General features: G+C 36.1%; 1 protein-coding gene across 1 annotated transcript in view; it reads left to right on the plus strand.

The window, feature by feature from the left end:
* Nucleotides 1–4,341: 4,341 nt before the first annotated feature.
* PDXDC1 (pyridoxal-dependent decarboxylase domain containing 1) overlaps nucleotides 4,342–18,073 on the plus strand; it is a 24,811-nt gene continuing 11,079 nt past the window's right edge. The window contains exons 1-12 of the mRNA XM_010288972.1: nucleotides 4,342–4,415; nucleotides 5,000–5,065; nucleotides 6,294–6,377; nucleotides 7,290–7,436; nucleotides 9,754–9,943; nucleotides 12,609–12,677; nucleotides 13,213–13,291; nucleotides 14,076–14,160; nucleotides 15,049–15,097; nucleotides 15,204–15,305; nucleotides 15,508–15,633; nucleotides 16,930–16,980. Coding sequence (XP_010287274.1) covers nucleotides 4,342–4,415; nucleotides 5,000–5,065; nucleotides 6,294–6,377; nucleotides 7,290–7,436; nucleotides 9,754–9,943; nucleotides 12,609–12,677; nucleotides 13,213–13,291; nucleotides 14,076–14,160; nucleotides 15,049–15,097; nucleotides 15,204–15,305; nucleotides 15,508–15,633; nucleotides 16,930–16,980 — 1,122 coding nt within the window. The remainder of the gene's footprint in view (nucleotides 4,416–4,999; nucleotides 5,066–6,293; nucleotides 6,378–7,289; nucleotides 7,437–9,753; nucleotides 9,944–12,608; nucleotides 12,678–13,212; nucleotides 13,292–14,075; nucleotides 14,161–15,048; nucleotides 15,098–15,203; nucleotides 15,306–15,507; nucleotides 15,634–16,929; nucleotides 16,981–18,073) is intronic.

Below are 18,073 nucleotides of genomic sequence, written 5' to 3' on the forward strand. Positions count from 1 at the left end.
GTCTTAAAAACAGTTTAAGAACCTGAAAAAAGTATTCTGTTTATTACTGATTGGATTTTATACACACTTGATCTCATTTACAGACAAAACTAAAGCAATGTACTACTTTATTATGGCATGTGATTAAAGTGTGTTCAGAAATCTCTCTTAATTGAATGGTTTGTTGCTGCAACTTTGCCACGCCTATTTTTCTTGCGTAGATAGTAGATAAGTAGATAGTCTTCTGCTTCTCACTTCCATGCTCTTCCTCATGTGAGCAGAGGAGGAAGCATATATAAAATTCAGTATGCAGCAGTAATTATTGCTTCCCATAATTCAAAGGAGAAAATAAATTGCTGCATATCCACTTATAAATGGGAAAAAACCAGAAGGAATTCATTTTCCAATTAAACCCACATCAGAACTCAAAGACTTTCTGGATTATATAGCATTTTATGGATCTTAGGGTAACTTCTTTGGACTTCTAAAACTGTATTTTATGTATTTATTCTGCCAGCTTATTGGCAGAAGGGTTTCATGCACGTGTAATTACTAGTAAGTGAGACAGGATGAGTCACAAGGTAAGCATGTGCATGTTTTAACATCTGATGTAATTCCAGCAGGTGAATTTTGTGTTAGTAACAAACAAAAGCAGCTCAGAGCCCTTTTTGTAATGCCTCTACATCTTCTGTCCTCATCTACAACACATTTGTTTGAATATTTGCCTGTGAAGCTGAGGAAAGTTCAAGCAAATAATTGTCTTGCGGCCACTGATCATGTTTTATGGCAACCTGAATTAAAGTATGTGAGCTAGTCACAATCAGCAAATTATGTCTAGTCAGTTACTCCCTTAAAGTCTCCCAGGAGCAAAACTGATTTTTTTTTTTTTTTTTTTTTTTTGTTTAAGTAACATTTCTTTTCAAAGTTTCTTTGATGTGGTGCAACTCTGGAAACCACTGAGAATGTATGGAAATATTGCCAATGATCACATTTAGGTTTTTCTTCTGGCTATATATATTGTATTCTGAGCGTGCTTGCAGTGTTTTTTAATATCTGTGATGAGGTCTTGAACTTTTTTTATTTCTACTGCTTTTTTAATTGGTGCTTAATTAAGTTGTGGCCCTTATAGCAAGTTGGTGTTGTAGAAGCAAACAGTGTAAAAAGCCATTTATTGCTAAATGCTGGGAGTTCTTTTGGGAAAATATTATTGAATACTTGCTGTTGTGATATAGCCCCAGCCAGCAACTAAGTACCACGCAGCCACTTGCTCACTTCCACTCCCCTCCGCAGGTGGGATGGGGGAGAGAATCGGGGGAAGAAAACATTGTGGGTTGAGATAAAAGCAGTTTACTAGGACAGCAAAGAAAGAGGGGAAAAAGTTAATAGTAATAGTAGTAATAATAATTATTAAGGAATATACAAACCCAAGTGAAGCGCAGTGCAGCAGTTCTCACCACCCAGTGATCGATAGCCCGTCCCCGAGCAGCAATTCCCACCTACCGGCCAACTCCAGTTACACACTGAGCGTGAGGGAATATGCCTCTGGCCAGGCTGGGTCAGTGTCCTGGCTGTGCCCCCTCCCAGCTGCCCGTGCACCTCCCCGCTGGCGGAGCATGGGAAGCTGAAAAGTCCTTGGCTGAGTGTAAGCTCTACAACTACTTAGCAACAACTGAAAATATCAGTGTCTTATCAACGTTTTCTCATACTAAATCCAAAACACAGCACTATACCAGCTACTAGGAAGAAAATTAACTCTATCCCAGCCAAAACTTGGACACTTGCACTGTTCTTTTGTTCTTCCCCCAAACATTGGTTACTGGCCACTTCTAAAGCAACAGAATATAGAGCGCTATCAATCTTGGTTTGATTCAGTGTGACCATACCTGGCTACTGATTCTTTCAGCCACCTACCACTTGCTATACTACGAGTTACATCTCTGAAAATTTTGGTTAAAAATAGGCTTTGAACATACGGTAACTCTCAATTTTTTTATTTTCTTGATTAGTCTTCTGGATGAAAATAGTGTAAAATCCTTATGTAAATTAATCCCACCACCTTCTGTGATTAAATTTGCTTTTGTGTCTGCATCTGCATGAGCAAATGTACTTCCCCCTGTTGCATGTGTGCAACAGTTGCATGCATTCCATCAACAGCAATGGAAAGTGTGTGCAGGCTTTTAGGAATACAGTTTCTCAAATACTCCAGCAGACACGCTATTAAATCCCTGCGGTGTGGGTAATGTAAGCTTAAATATTAAACTTTCTGGGGATTTTTTTTTTTTAAACAACCACCACCCCTCCTCCTAACACCCCCCCAACCTTAGCAGCAGTCTAAAGGGTTAACTACTACAGGCTTTGGTATGTGGGCTGATCTTTTGAAAAAGGATTGATGTTGAATTTATGGAGGCTGTGCTTACAGTACATTTGGGAAGTAGAGGAAGGGAGAAGAGATTCTGTAACAGGGTCACCTGAGTATCTTAGGGTCTTTTGCTGCTTAATGTGATGGGTCTCATCCATGGTGTTACCTTCTACCTTTTATTTTTCAAATATTTATTTTTCAAATACAGTTTGGGTGTATTTATTTTTCAAATACAGTTTAATATCAATTGCTATAGATAAATCAGAGTCTGCCAGATGATATCTGGAAGCTTCTCAATGGCATCTAATCCTTAAATGCATAAATGTTCCTGTCCAGATCTCTTGTGTCGGTGTCACAAGCTTCTGCCAGGCTTCTTGGATTAAAGTTCATAAAACAGACTTCTTTAAAGCAAAAGCAGTTCATTGGAAAATCCTACTTACTCATCTTTGAACGTGTCACTGGTTCAGGGGAAATAAGTTCAATGATTTTTAAAGCTCTTCCACCCTGACAAGCTCTTTAACAACTATTTGTTGTTACCTGGTTTCAGCAGTGAAATCAGGATTTTTGACCTGTTTTGTGTGGCTAGAGGGCTGCAACTGCTGGAAGATAAACCTTTTCTGTATGTCAGTCTTTCTTAAGCTGCCTGCTGCAGGTCAGTTTTACTGTTTTGTCTAGTTAAAAGGCATCTTTCCAATAAGTTAAGATTAAAAATTGGTTTAAAGGTACCAGAAATAGGAAAAAATGGATTTACAAGAGTATTTGGATTAGGTGTTTTCTCATCTGTTTTGAAAACTTACTGTTGTAAAAGTTTGGCAGGGAACCTGCACAGAGAAATGGCAGGGAAGACTGCCATTTTATTTCTGCCTTTGCTAGAGCGGTCTTAAATGGTATCTTCTTGTGTTTCCTAGGTAGGGAATGTTGGCTTTTTTAACCCCTTCCAGGAATTATTACTTGAACACGTTCGAATACCTCTTAGTTGAACTGCACATTTGAATACCTTTTAGTTGAACTGGCAATCTAATGAATGAACTGTCAATTTATGCAAATTTTCCTCTGAATTTGCATCAACATGCCCAGTGACCTGAAACCTGCCTTGGTCAAATTTTTCAGTATTTAGTTTCCCAAATGACTTTTCTAGAAGGCAAGTCTCTTGTAAGAATAGTGGTGTACCTACCCACTGATCACTCTCTTGTTTGGGGGTGGGAGGTGTTTTTTTGTTGGTCTCCCCCTTCCTCCCCCCCACCCCATTACAATTATGGCAGAGGGGTTAGTTTAGTCTGTACATCGTGAGCTGACTGCCAGTCAACTCAGCTGAGGGTATGGCAACTTTTTGTTGGTGCAGAAACATGAGTTCTCAGGTGAAGTAAAAGGATAATTTCTAAATGGGATTTGCCACTGAAATAATTCTGATTGTATTTGGGATATCAACCTGTTTTCCATGCTCTGTAGAAAGATTAGGATGTCCCTTAGCAGGTTTTTGATTTTTTTTTTGTTTTAATTTTGAATAGTACTGCATGTGAACTTTTACATTTAAAGGAATAGTTGAAGTTTTATTGCTAGTGTAGAATGGTTATGAAAAACAAAAAAAATCATTCAGTTGGGCTAAAGTGGTACATATGTAGTTTTTTAGCTAAAGCATTATAATAAGCACTTGAACATCTTGCGCTGCTGAAATTCTTCTTGCCTTCTGATGCTCTTTCATTTTTCATCAGGAAAAATGTCTGACTTTCCTTGTGATGTGGATTTTATTATTGATAGATCCATTTTTTTTTTTTCTCCACAATTGAGTTTTCTTTTGAGTTACTTTAGGTTAGTACTATGTTCTCATTTTGTATATTTTGAGTTCAGGCTATTCAATATGTTGTTGTTTTAAATGAGTACACACAGACTAGCTAGAAGAATCTGGCTAATGCGTGAACTTATATTGAGGATGTTGTGGGGACAGTAGTAAGATAAATGTTTTATGGTCTTTTCTTGAAAGTTGTTCTCTTTTTCCCTGAAAGATGGTCGACCCTACTCTAGCAGAAATGGGAAAGAATCTGAATGAAGCAATGAAGATGCTGGAAGACAATCAACGGTATGTACAAATGATAACAACTACAATAGCTGTGCTAAGGGGAGGATTATTAATGTTTCTGTCATTAAGCAGGAAAGAACTCATTTTCCCAGTAGTTGAAGGTCATATTGTCATTCTGAAGCTTACACCTATACAAATCACCATTGTTTCTCAAATGATGGGATTTTTAAAATAAATGTACATATTTTCATGCATGTTCTGTAATATTCAGGGCAAGTCCAGTGAGTCTGTTTTTTCAGAAATGTTAGATCTTTTTTTTTTCTTATTGCTGTGCAAGTAACTTTTAATTCTTATATATCATAGAATCTTTGGGTTGGAAGGGACCTTTTAAGGTCATATATATAAGACTTCGGTAAGTTTTGACATTTTCTGTTAAAGAACTAAAAATAACAAAACTTGGGAACTCTTTAATTCAGTCTGAGCTAAACTTTTTTGCTGGTCTTATCTGATTTATTTATGAAAATTGTCAGTGAAATAGATTGCAAACATGTCAGTATGTATTTTTTCAAGTCAAAGTCAGCTACTTATTTGATGGTATAAAACACAAACTAAATACATAGTTTGTTCTTGTCTCTTTAACTTAGAAAAGTGGAGGAGGAAAATGAAAAGAAGTATGCACGGAAGGATATTCCTGGACCACTGCAAGGCAGGTAGGCAACAACAGTTTTGAGACAAACTTTTTACTTTTCAGAATCTGTAAAATACATGTAACATGTTTGGTTTCCAAGCAACTTCTGTATTAATGCAGACATGGACATTTGCCAGGCCAGGCATTATATCAACTTTTTCCATACTTGGGTAGGGGAAGAAAAAATTTATCATCATACCAACTATTTCCATAGTCACATAGGAAAAAGAAAGAAAGATTACTTGTTCTTGGCGGCTGAAATTTTGAACAATTGGAATCTAATGAATTATTGTTGCCTGCTGCTGTGATTGCAACTTAAAGTAAATATAGATAAAGTTGTGCTATAGAATAAAGAATCATTAAAACGTCCAGAAAAAAAAAAAAACCTGAGACTGGTAAAGTTGAAAGTCTTAAAAAAAACCCAAACTCACAAAACAAAAAAAATCCCACCTTTTCAGCACAGCTGTCTTAAAAAAATTATACAGAGCTCTTGTGTATAAGGCAGTAAGATCATTGTATCTGAAAACTAAGGTTTAAATTGATTGTAGCCTCTTTGGAAGACTGCAAAATCTGTTTAACTCTTTTGTGTACATAAACTAAACTTAGGTTTGATTGGAGACACTGAATTAGCTTTTCTAAGAATAAAAAGCAATTTCAACTGTCAGAGTGTAAGTTTTTATACTACTGTAAATTTTAGTTGGAATTATACAAGTTGAAGTGTTGTGGGTCTTTTCCAGTTTTATCATGTTAGTGCTTCATGTCAGCAGTCTAATGTAGCTTTTGTTTGCCAGAAACTAATATTTGTAGGTAATTGTTCAAGAGATATGCTGAGTTTGTGAGCTGAAGCTGGATCATGTGAAGAGAAATTTGGATCCTTAGCTATTACCATACTTTGCTGTGTAGCAATAAGCAATTAAATGTTGTCAAGTCTAACTTTTCAGTCCAAATTTTCAGATTTCAGTAGATCTGTTTTTCTGTGAGTCTGAGTTCATACTTATGGAAGTGTTCTACTATAATTAAGTAGGGTTTTGAATAAATTGATTCAGCAACCTTGTCTTCATGATCTGTTTTTCTGAGAGTAAGGAACTGTTTTTGTTGCTATACTCAGCATTCTGTAGAAGTGCAGTGTTGTCTTCATGGCTTACCATGCAGCATCCCAAATGGTCTCTTTGTTAGATGCTGGTACTTACTTTTTTTTTTTTTTTTCCTTCTCCTGATGTGGTTTTGTTTTGCCCTCCCTGGTATGCCAGTGGCCAGGATATGGTGAGCATACTTCAGTTAGTTCAGAACCTAATGCATGGAGAGGAGGAAGAGGAAACTTCACAGGCCTACCGGTAAGGCCGATATGAATTATTATATGTGAAAGATACCTGGTTTTGTTATATTCTGATTATTATAGAACTTATACATTTAAGTGTTTTAAAGTGTAAAGATATTGTGCAACCATGTCACTTTTTAAAGGCAAATTACATTATATAGTGAACCAGAGTAACGCATTAGGCTTGGCTTTCTTAAAATTATAAAGCTTTCATTACTAATTGCTATATTGAATTGTACAAGGGAATTGTTTCTGATGTGACAGCTCATTTTGTTTCCTACTTTCTGAAAGTTGTTTTAAGTCTGAAAGTCTTATAAAACTTTGAACACCAATAAATTCTTTTTACCATTTCTATCTGTAGATTTTAAATACAAAAGAAAAAAAAAAGGAGGAAATCAAATGTTTTGTTTCCATTTTTCTGTAAAATAGAAATAATACTAAATAATCTGCGGAAGATTGTTGAAAATTAACATTTGAAAAATAGCTTGGAGATTAAAAACCAAAACCAACAAAACAAAAAAACCACCAACAAACTAATGAAAGCTATGCCTCTGAAGATATTATTAATAATGTCTCTTGAGTTTTCGCTGCATGAGGGAAGGTATGCATTTAATGGACTTTAAAGTCTTAATGCAGATAAAGTGCTTAATTCCAACTCATGCGAGCTGACTGGCTAAAAAAGAAGCTAAGGTGTTATTGTAAGCAGCTAGGCCAACTGAAGTGAAGTGCAAGTGCTTTTGTCTGCACTGGCATTTAGTATGTAACACACAATGGCAGGAAGGTGACTGTGGTATACTGTACCTCTCTGCTAAATATTTAAAATTGCACATCAACAAATTCTGCCACTCTATAGTAAAAACATGCAAACGTAAATTACTGTAATGTTCATGACGTATTTAGTTGGCAGTTACTGTGTTCTGGCTTGCAGACTTCAAAACGTTGGTGAACAGGGTCATATGGCTCTACTGGGACATAGTTTGGCTGCTTATATATCAGTGCTGGACAGGGAAAGACTGAGAAAACTTACAACAAGGATCCTTTCTGATACTACTCTCTGGCTCTGCAGGCTTTTCAGGTGAGTCACTGAATAACTTATGTATGACTAGGTAGTGATAATTGTTTAAAAATATGTGTGACTGGACTGAGGATGTCAACAAAAGAAACCACTGTGCCACAAACTTACAAATGTTACTTGAAAGGTCTTAAACGCATTACATAATTTTAAAAATAAAAAAAAAAAGACTGCTTGTTGAGTGGCAGGAACTTATTAATAACATGCTTGCCATAAAAAACCTTTTATAAGGGCAATATGGTGGAGCTAAGGGTCAAAGTACAGTTGCATACATACAGTTGGTCAAACATTTAACTGAATTCTTGTTTCTTGAGGCATATGCTATGTTGCTGAGTCTTGGGGTACTTCATATTTTTAAAAGATGTCTTCAGTTACCTTCTCCTTTGCGCTTCCTGGATCTAGTTTATCTTTCCAGGTATGGTAGGTCACACTACTGAAATTTACAGTACAGTTAAATCCTTCATAACTGCCTGTTTCATCATGTAGCACAGATATCTGAAACTGTTACATGAGAGAAGAAGAATAGAAATCTGTGTGGGTGTGTTGGAGTGGGGGGGGGGAATTCACTAATTAGAAATGCCTTTTTTTTTTCCTTCCTGAAGCAAAAAACCCACCACTTTCTTCCTCTCATGTTACTGTGTCTTTCAGAAAATCTTCCCAGTGCTACTGAGATTTATTTATTTACTTATTTAGCACAGTGCAAGATGAAATGGTAAAAATGTAACTGAAGTTAACACAAATTTAGTTGCTAGAATTATGAAGGATTTTTCCTACATTGACGGGCTTACCTCTATCAGAATTATTTTATTAATTCAATTATTGTCTTTATCTGTCTTTGATTTAAAGATGTCAAAACCTTGTGCAATGATGAAATTTGAGAAGTTGCAGGTAATCCAGCTATTTTGACAAATGTATGTGCATATAGTGAGAGTGTGTCAGTGGTGTTTCTAAATGGCACGGCTAAAAAAAAAAAACTATTTCTGTTTTGAGTAAAATATTCAATAACATCATGATTTTATGATTAATGCTGGGTATCTATTGGACTGTGGTTCCCAAAGTTTTGTGACCTGTAAGCAACAGCATTGAACAAATACCACGCTGTGAACTGCTTCATACTTCTTGACATTTTACGTGGCTATGAGCAACACTAGAGGAGTTTCCCTTTGCCCATGTTAGAGCACAGAACCGTTGTGTAAAGGTGAAGTAAATGTTTGCTTGTGGGTTATTCTGGAGTTCAACTCTGGAATACTTAGCAGTATTTGTGCATCAGATAGTGTGTGGTAACCTAAGATGTTTCAGGGACTTTATGTAAATTTGTTGATAAATGCCACTCTTTAATTGCACAAGACCACTGGCATACGTGTTGCATAAAAATGCTGGAAGAAAAATCTAACTTGGAAGTTGCTTAATAAATTGACATATTTACTACTTTCACTGTTGCTGTTTCCTTTTCTATAGTTAAGACAGCTGAGGGATTGCCCTCAATGTGGAACACTCGTACCTTATCTCTTCTTTGGTTACTTTGCTCCCGTTTCTTGACTATAAATGTTAATGGGCTGATCTGAGTTTGATTCTTAGAAGGGTTAAAAATGGTGGGGGAGGAGCAGACACACACCCTCACACCCCCATGAGCCTCAGGGAAACATGCCTTGATTAATCATATTGAAGCCAAAATAGCCATAAAATCATTAAAATATTCCTGGGGAAAAATATACTTTGTTTATGTAACTCATCTAAAGCATCTGGAGAACTGTCTTGCAGTGTGATGAATAGATTGTACTAAATTACGGTCTTATTTTCAAACTCTCTAAAATACAAATGACAGCACTAATTTTGGGTATTGCAAAATATCTTAATTTGTGATTTCATAATAAAGTTTGCAAGTTTCTGACAATTTACTTCACATGTCTCATTCCAATTTTACTAACTTAAAGAATGACAGGTTGCATTCTCTTTTAAATTAGCAGGCTAGAATTTACATGCATATTAAAACCAGATGAAGCCTTTTGTGTGCTTCCTCCCCCACTCCACCCTTAGTAAGCAAGGTTTTGAACTCCATAAAGGCAATCCTTAGGAACCCAGATATTTTTTCCTTCTTACTTTATCTTAGTCTAAATGAAAGTACATACTAGGCTTCCCTCGTTAATCTCAGCCTGTCTTGTCAAAGTTTCCTTCTACTCTACTTTAGCCTGGGGAAAATAGAAGGGTTTTTAATCTATTTTCTTTGTCCTCTTGTAAGCTCCTTTGCTGGTAAGTGTTATTTTAGTTGCTAATCTGGCCATTGGTTTTGTTGATCATAATCACTTGGCTTTTCTTGCAGATATGAAAATGGATCAGCATATTACCATGAAGATGATCGCGAAGGTCTCCTAAAAATCTGTCGACTTGTTATTCACACACGCTATGAAGATTATACAATAGAAGGATTTAACGTGCTATATACTAAGCAGCCTGTCATATACATTAGTTCTGCAGCTAGAACAGGCTTGGGCCAAGCTCTCTGCAATCAGGTAAAGTGAATCAACGGGGGTTTTCGCTGCAAGTAGAACCTATCTGGCTTCATGTTGCCTACTTGAAATTTAGATTTTAAAAATACATTCAGACTTTTCCTGCAAGAGACTGGTACTTGCAGTACAGTCTGGTACACTACTGGCAGCAGTCTTGTAAATTGGTTGGAGCAAGTGAAAGTTTTCCTTTAGATCCATGTGTCTACCTGGAACTTCCACTGTTAGGAGTGAAACTTTTTCAGATTTTTCCCAATGCTGCTATGTTGACTGAATAATGTATCCCCAAGCAAGCTGAGCAGGCTCTTTCTGCAGCTCTGCTGTTCCTTCCACACATTCACGTGGTAAGTGTTCCTCTGGTCAAGCATTGGAACAAGCTGCCCTGGGAGGTAGTAGAGTCACCATCACTGGAGGCATTCAAAAAACGTGTAGGCGTGGCACTTCGGGACATGGTTTAGTGGGCATGGTGGTGTTGGGTTGATGGTTGAACGTGATGATCTTAAAGGTCTTTTCCAACCTTAATGATTCTGTGTGTGTGATTCATGAGCAGATTCCCTTCATTCTCATCTCTTCTTTGCCTTTCTATGGACGTAATAGATTTTTATAGGTTATAAAATTATATATGGTTCTAAGACTTAGGATGATGTGTCTGCCTGTTGAAATACTGCTTTGGCCTCAAAAAAGTTGATTTTAGTAAAAGCGTAACTTTGATGATTTTGAAAACTTAACTTATTTTTCCTCATAGTAGAAACAGCAGCAATGTGACTAAAAAGCAACACAACAGGGGGTGGGAGGGGAAGGGTGTCTGAGGTGAAACCATACTTTGATGCCAGCCAAATATCTGCAAGCTAGTAATACAAAAATGTTACACAGTGTGGTGATACTGCTTTATTAATTGTGATTTCCAACTTAATTATAAAACATAGTCAAAGGAAGCAAAGTCCATACTGGGGGTAACCTCAGTAGCTGCAGTGGATCATGTGTTTAAATTAACACCATTTGTCTGGAAAAAATACTTTCAGGTTGCATTTACAGTCTCTATTTTGCAGCAACAATACAACGGAAGGAAGAAAAATATTCTGAATATTTCCAATGAAAGGATCCTACATGCTGCCTTTTTTTTTTTTTCTAACAACTGATTGTTTCTAGATTGCATTGTGCTTTACATAAGCTGTTGGTCATGGTGAAAAAGACCCGAGTCCAAACATACTGGATTTCCAGACGGAGTTACTGCAAAATTTGTGCTGAATGATGCCCCTGTTTATTTTTAATAAAAATTGTCTTTTTTTTTCTCTTTTAAAGGAAAACTGTTGAGGGAGAAGTAGGCTGTGGTGATCCCATTTCAAAATGTCTTGCTTGGAATAGCAAGATTACCCTACAACCCAGCGCTTTAAAGAAACCCAGTTTTTCCTAATTATGTCTAAAACTTACTGGTTTTGCCAAGTATTTATTTGCATGAATATTTGTTGGCTTAAATAAACTAATTGAGGCCATATACAGATTTTCTTACTGCATACCTAACATTCAGTGCACTAGTGATATTTTTCAAACTTAACATGCACTGAAATGAAGGGTTGAGTTCTTATGGCCTTTGTTTTACAAGTCTTTGGAGAAGGCAGGCAGAGGTACTACTAATAGATTAAAAATGTAGACTGCAGAGAAATAAAAATGGTCTCATAGACGGAACTTGGCTAAAACGACTTGGGAAGTAGGTGGTAAAATTTTGTTCATTGAAATAAGTTAGTGTTACTTTGGTAAGCCAAGTGTTGCATGTAGTTATTGACCAAAACTGTTTGATACAAGAAATACTGCTAAGAATCAGTATTTTGGGAGCCTTTTGCTTCTGAGTACAGAGTAGATTCTGCTAATAACAGTGGTGCCTTATCTTTTATTTATGAGGTAACCTGTCCACAATTAGGCGATCACAGAACTTAGAAGTGACAGCATTTTATCTTAGATTTTGAGAAGTAGTGTATATTGTAGAGCAGACAATTGATAGTCAGACATTGATTCAAGTTGTGTTAAATGAAAGGATTAAAACAAACTAGTCTGTAACTGTAGTTCTCTTAACATGCTGAATCTTCTGCTCAGTGATGATGAGTACAGTCAACTAGATTTCACTTGTCTACTGATGATCTTCCAAGTTAAAGATCTAAATGTAAGAGACCTTGATTCGCCAGCCTCCCTCTATGTTGATGATGCAGAAGTTATCTGGAATTTGCCTCCATCAGACTTAACCAGCATGAATAGTCACCTGAGCTGTATGATCAAAGTAGGCAGATTGCTCCCTACTCGGTAGTAAAGTGACTGTGAACCTCCAGTGGAACGTGGCCCATGTACAAAGCACACATTTGCTCATAAGGTGTATTAATTGCAGGGGTGGCCAAGAAAAACAGGATTGAGTTTAGGCTGTTGTACAGGGCATGGGTATCTCAGAACAACTGAACACAGTTGACCTGCTAACCAAAAGTTTACTGTTGTTTTTTTTAATTTCTCCTGTGCTTTCTCTGCTATTAATTTGATTTTAAGTTTTAGCAGAAAACTTACTTTATAATGTGATATCTAGCTTTTTATTGTCATATCTACTATTTTTTGCATCACCCCATGTATTTCTATGAATGCTTGAAATGAGTATGTCTCAGTTGTTGAAATTCCATCATTTTTATTGCAGCTAGGGTTACCTCTTTCTTGCATGTGCCGTGTGCCTTGTAACACTATGTTTGGATCTCAACACCAAATGGTAAGTTTCTCTTCTTTAAGAGCTCTTTTGGTTTCTGTTTTTATTCTTTTTTTTAAAAACCTCATTACATGAATGTCAAGTATGTTGTTAGGAGAAGCTTATTAATGTACTTACTTTTTCAGCCTCTGAGTCTTCTATGTTATAGCTGTACAAATTGTAGACTGAAATCTTCTAAAAAGCCAGCAGCTTTTTATCTTGGTATCTTGGTTTTGTCATTTGCAAGTTGTTTCTAATGGCATATAGTAAGGTGCTTTTTTAGTCCAAGATTTCTAGAACACATGTAGTCGGAGGTACGCTTACAAACAACATGATTTATTTGTGTTGTATTTTTCACAAATGCTTTATCTGACCTTCAGGTTATTTTACCTTTGAGAAGAAGAAACTGCAAGCCACAAAGACATTAAGAATGTCTTCCAGAACTTCAGAATGCTGTCCATTTTTGCTCTTAATGCATTTTTTCCAATTCAGCAGAAACAATTCTGTATTGTTTGACAAACGTACTGATAAATACATATCTTTTTCTTATTGATAACAGGATGTTGCCTTGTTGGACAGAGTGATTAAAGACGATGTTGAGTCTGGAAAACTGCCTCTGATGCTTGTGGCCAATGCTGGTAAGTGCTATGGACAAACAATAACAAAACAAGCATGCTATTTCCTGAATATATAAAAAATCCAGAATAAAAACATGTTTTCTTAAACAGCTTAGTGGTTGCATGTCAAGAAATATCAGGAAATATCTTAATGACCACACAATAATTATCTGTCTAGAGGGGTTTTTATTTAACTGATTTAAAGTTGGATTGTACTACTACAGTTGATGTATTAATATAACTAGACCTTACTTCAGTGAGTGCAAATCTCTTGTTGAAAATCAGTTTCACATTAACAGTTCAAAAATTTTTGATGGATGTGCCATCAACTTTAGCCTTAAAAATTATATTTTTCTTCTAGTTAATTAAACAGAACTGCTCATGAACAAAATTCCTTTTAAGTATGAATGAAGGAGGTGACTGCTACTTGCTTTGGACTTGGAAAAATATCAGAGATGTTAATCTTGGTTTTGTTTCCTTTAGTTGAGGTCATAGTTTGAACATATTAAAGTTGTCTGCATTTCTTTTCTGAGGCTGCTGAGTCTTCTAGTACCTAGGACATCTAATTTTCTAAGTATTTTTAACATATATTGACAAGCAAAACAAGTGTCTTTATTTTTTGCCTAGAATTCCAATTAGTCGTAAGTCACAATGAACCAGTTATGAATACTGTGTACTGGGCTCTTTTTAAAAATCCTTTTTCCTGCTCTTGTGTGACTTTTGACAACAGTACAAGAGCTCCTTTTATGTAGTCCTAGTTTGCATGCTTACCCTTTGTCATTGCCTTTTTTCCTTTTCAACAAAGGGACACCAGGTGCTGGGCACACAGATAAACTTGGCCGACTGAAGGAACTTTGTGAGCAGTATAATATGTGGCTCCATGTAGAAGGGTATGAAACTTGAAATTTATTTCTGTGTAACTATATTCATTAAAAAGTCTTAACTAATGGACAGCACATAATTTTACAGCTAACCAGCTAGTAGAGAGCAATAGGACCATCTTTATTTTTGTCATTGAGTATTTTATATGGTTATAATTTTGTTCACTGCATGAGATACAAATTGTTTTACATATACAGGAATAATTAATCGGAGTGGTTATTTCAGTATAGGTTAGTGATTACTTTTGCTCAGATGGTAATCTTATCTGCCCTTGCTTTGAAGAGCTTGGAATAAGAATAAAAAGACCTTATAGGACAAGTCAGGAGAAACACTATACAATTAGTATACAAAATAGTAATTATTGAGAATTAGAAAGGAGAATGAAATGAGTGTGGAAGAGATAACACCTTAATGAAAGTTGTCAAGAAAACTGCTGCAAGACTGTGCAACATAATTGGGAGGAGTATTAAACCAAGAGGAAAAGAAATTCCAAGAACTTAAACAATGTTAATGAAGACTCAGTTCTCTAGGTGTTTTGTTTTGGTTTTTTTTGAGCCTGGAGTAGAGACTCTGTTTCTCCTGATACTTCATTATATAGTGTTATATTTGCATGCTATTAATTTCTGATACCAAACTGATACTGAATTATGGGTAGGACTTCAGGGGATGATTTCCCCAAAGGTTGGACTGAACCATTTTTTGATTGAAATAGATTTTTATTTTTGGGTTTTCAATCTTGGAATACCAAGTAGCAACATCTACTACATTGTTAAGGAAAAATATACGAACAAAAATTACCTCCCTTTACGTATCAACATGAAATATTTAAACTGGAGATTAAAATGGTATCTCTTAATGCATATTTAATATTTGCTAAAACCACTTTCTTTTTCTAGTGTGAATTTGGCAACTTTGGCTTTGGGTTATGTCTCCTCTTCTGTACTGGTATGTTTTACTGTATCTAGAAACTTGAATGTGCTTTAGATTTTTAAGGTCATGATCTAATCAAAATACATATGGCTTATATTCTGCTTATGGTAATCAACTTCAGGCTGCTACAAAATGTGACAGCATGACTCTTACTCTGGGTTCCTGGTTGGGTCTCCCGGCTGTACCTGCAGTGACACTCTACAGACATGAGGATCCGTCTTTGGTATGTTCAACTCCTCAGTCATTCTCGAGATCTTGAAGCTTTAATTTTGGTCATGGTGTAGTGTCTTGTTCTTCATAAGCATCTAAATTATAATTTGCAAAAGCTCCCTTATTGAAGCTGTGACATGGTCTGTAAGCTGTCAAAAATGGAATAGTTGAAGAGACGTTAATAGTGGTTTGTTTATTGTTTATTTCCTCTTCAGTCCTTAGCAGCTGGGCTGACATCAAGTCAGCCCGTAGAGAAGCTCCGTGCCCTGCCACTGTGGCTCTCACTGCAGTACCTGGGCCACGATGGGATTGTAGAGAGGATAAAGCATGCCTCACAACTGGTAAGCAACAGCTTGTTGCCATGTTGTTTCCTGATACTTTGCTGCTTTGTGTATGGCTTGGAGACTGTTCTTAAGAATCCTCACCATCTGATTTAACAGTTTGAGTCTACAAGCAGAAACAAAGTTTGGATAGCCATGATAGTACAAGTGATACGCAGGTGGCTATCACAGAACACCGTTACGCTTAGGAATGTTTTAATAGTAGCTGTTAATACATCTCTTTTATTATTGTGATGCACTGTAGAAGAATCAACTAAAAATACTGTAGTTGCTGACAGCATAGCATATTGGTTCATATTGTGTTACAAATTATGAAAGCAGAGTAAAGTGTTTGGGGGATGGATGTGCTTTTACTATTAGATCGTATATTTTATTAGTTTTTTTAATGAGAAATACTTAATCTTCGTTCTTTCTAAACAGTGAAGTAACATAATCGCTTCTTTTTTTTGTCACTTCTCTATTTTAACAATTTTGCTTGAAAGCTCTTCAGAGAAAGACTTTCTTATTTTCCTACTCAGCATCATATTGATTCAAGTAATAGTAAATTATAAACGCCTGACAAAAAGGACTTAAACATTTCTTCAGATAGAGTGGCAAGTGCACTATTTTTTGAAGTCGAGTCTTACCCTAGTAAAAATTAAGGCCCGATATAATGTGTTAGTTAAAAAATGCATTGTTTATATGCAAAATATTTTTCCTTAAAAGCACAGCACTTACAAAAAATTCAAAGAAGGGCAAAATGGAAATGGAAAGCTTCTGTAACGGTTAGTGAAGAAGCTCATTGGCATGAAAGACTTAAGAGTGATAAAGTTTTATTGGTCATTAAGATTTTGTGGCAGCTAAGATTGATCTTAGCTTTTATAATAATCTATTAATAGTCTTAAACCACAATGTAAGAATGTGGTTTCTTTGATCATTTCTAATGAAAATGATTTAGAAAGCCGTCATAACCAGTTGCTGTGGTAGCTTTGAGAAAATTAACTATTCTGCTACACACTGTGCTTTAGTTAGTCAACAGAGTTGTAATATCTCTGTAACTTTGTCAACAAATACACGAAGACTTTATCTTAATGAAAATTGCTTTGTAGTCAGTGTTTTACTAAAAACAGAAAATATTTTTCCATTACATTCTAAATTTACAAATAAGAACTGGATGAATCTCTGATGCATAGTGGGGGCTTGTTCAGAAATAGAAATTATGGTACTGACTATTTAATGTTTTTCAGAATAATTTTCAACTTCTAAAGCTGTGCATTTGTGTCTTCCTTTTGTTTCCCTTCTGCTGTGGTCTTTTAGAGTCAAAGGTTGCTGGAAAACTTGAAAAACCTGGATTTCATTAAAACTTCGGTACAGTCTGCATTTAATACTTTGGTTGTATAGCTTAGTCTTTGTTTATTAAATTATAACAATAACTTTGATTTTTTTAAAAAAATTATTTAAAAATATTACTTAATTCATAGCCATTGTTCTGAAGATGCTTGGTATCTTTCTAATTAGGTTCTGGTGTTCAGTGAAACTGTGTGGCTTGTGTGTGACCTCTAGATCATATTTGTTCCATTGCTGTGTGCTCACGCACTCAGTGGAGCTGACAGAACAACATCTGGGAAGTGTTTCTGTTGTCCCACAAGCGGGGTCGGGTACCCGCTGTGCAATAAGCCAATCTTACACACAGAGCCGAGATATTTATTTCATGTTTGCGCAAAGGTGGGTGCTAGGGGATAATCCCACAAAGCTAGCATGCCACACGAAGGAATTGCAATGTATTTATCCTGTTACATGATTAGCAGAAACAATGCAAAACCCACCCAAATTTACATTCATTGGTTAGTGATCACTGTATCCTTGCTGTTGGCTTGTTACATTTAAATTAGCTTTGCTTGCCATGTAAACCAGCACGCATGCTCTTTGCAGGTGGGGGGACAGTTTGCATAGACCCTGAATTGAGTCAGTGGTCGTGATCTCCCCCTGCTACCTTTACCTTTACCCCAGTTACTGTGGATTTTTTTGCTGACTTCAGGCCAGTACCGTTGTTCTATCCTTGTTATCTTCCTTGTAACAAGATGTCTCCTTGAAGTCCCTCTTAGCAATTCCTCCTCTGGAGGTGGGTGATTAGTAAGGCATACAAAGTAATCGGACCTAAATTAAACAGTGTCACCATTATCTAAACATTAACACAGTCATATGGTTGTAGTCGGTCTACATTTCCAGAGGTTGATTTAATTCCATTTAAAACATGGATCTGTTCCATAATACATTCATGAAGCCAGTTTCCATAAGCCTCTGTAATACATTCTGGCTGCATCTTACCCTGCGGTTGAGATGCTGTTATGAACCCTGTGAAATTGTACGCAAAAATTATCCCAGCTGAGGTTTTTACACCAGAAATAGTTTTAGAAATTACATCTAATGTATTCATTCTAAATTGAGAGATGTCCTGTTC

This window comes from Phaethon lepturus, unplaced genomic scaffold (assembly GCF_000687285.1).
Source record: "Phaethon lepturus isolate BGI_N335 unplaced genomic scaffold, ASM68728v1 scaffold9006, whole genome shotgun sequence".
Classification (NCBI taxonomy): domain Eukaryota; kingdom Metazoa; phylum Chordata; class Aves; order Phaethontiformes; family Phaethontidae; genus Phaethon; species Phaethon lepturus.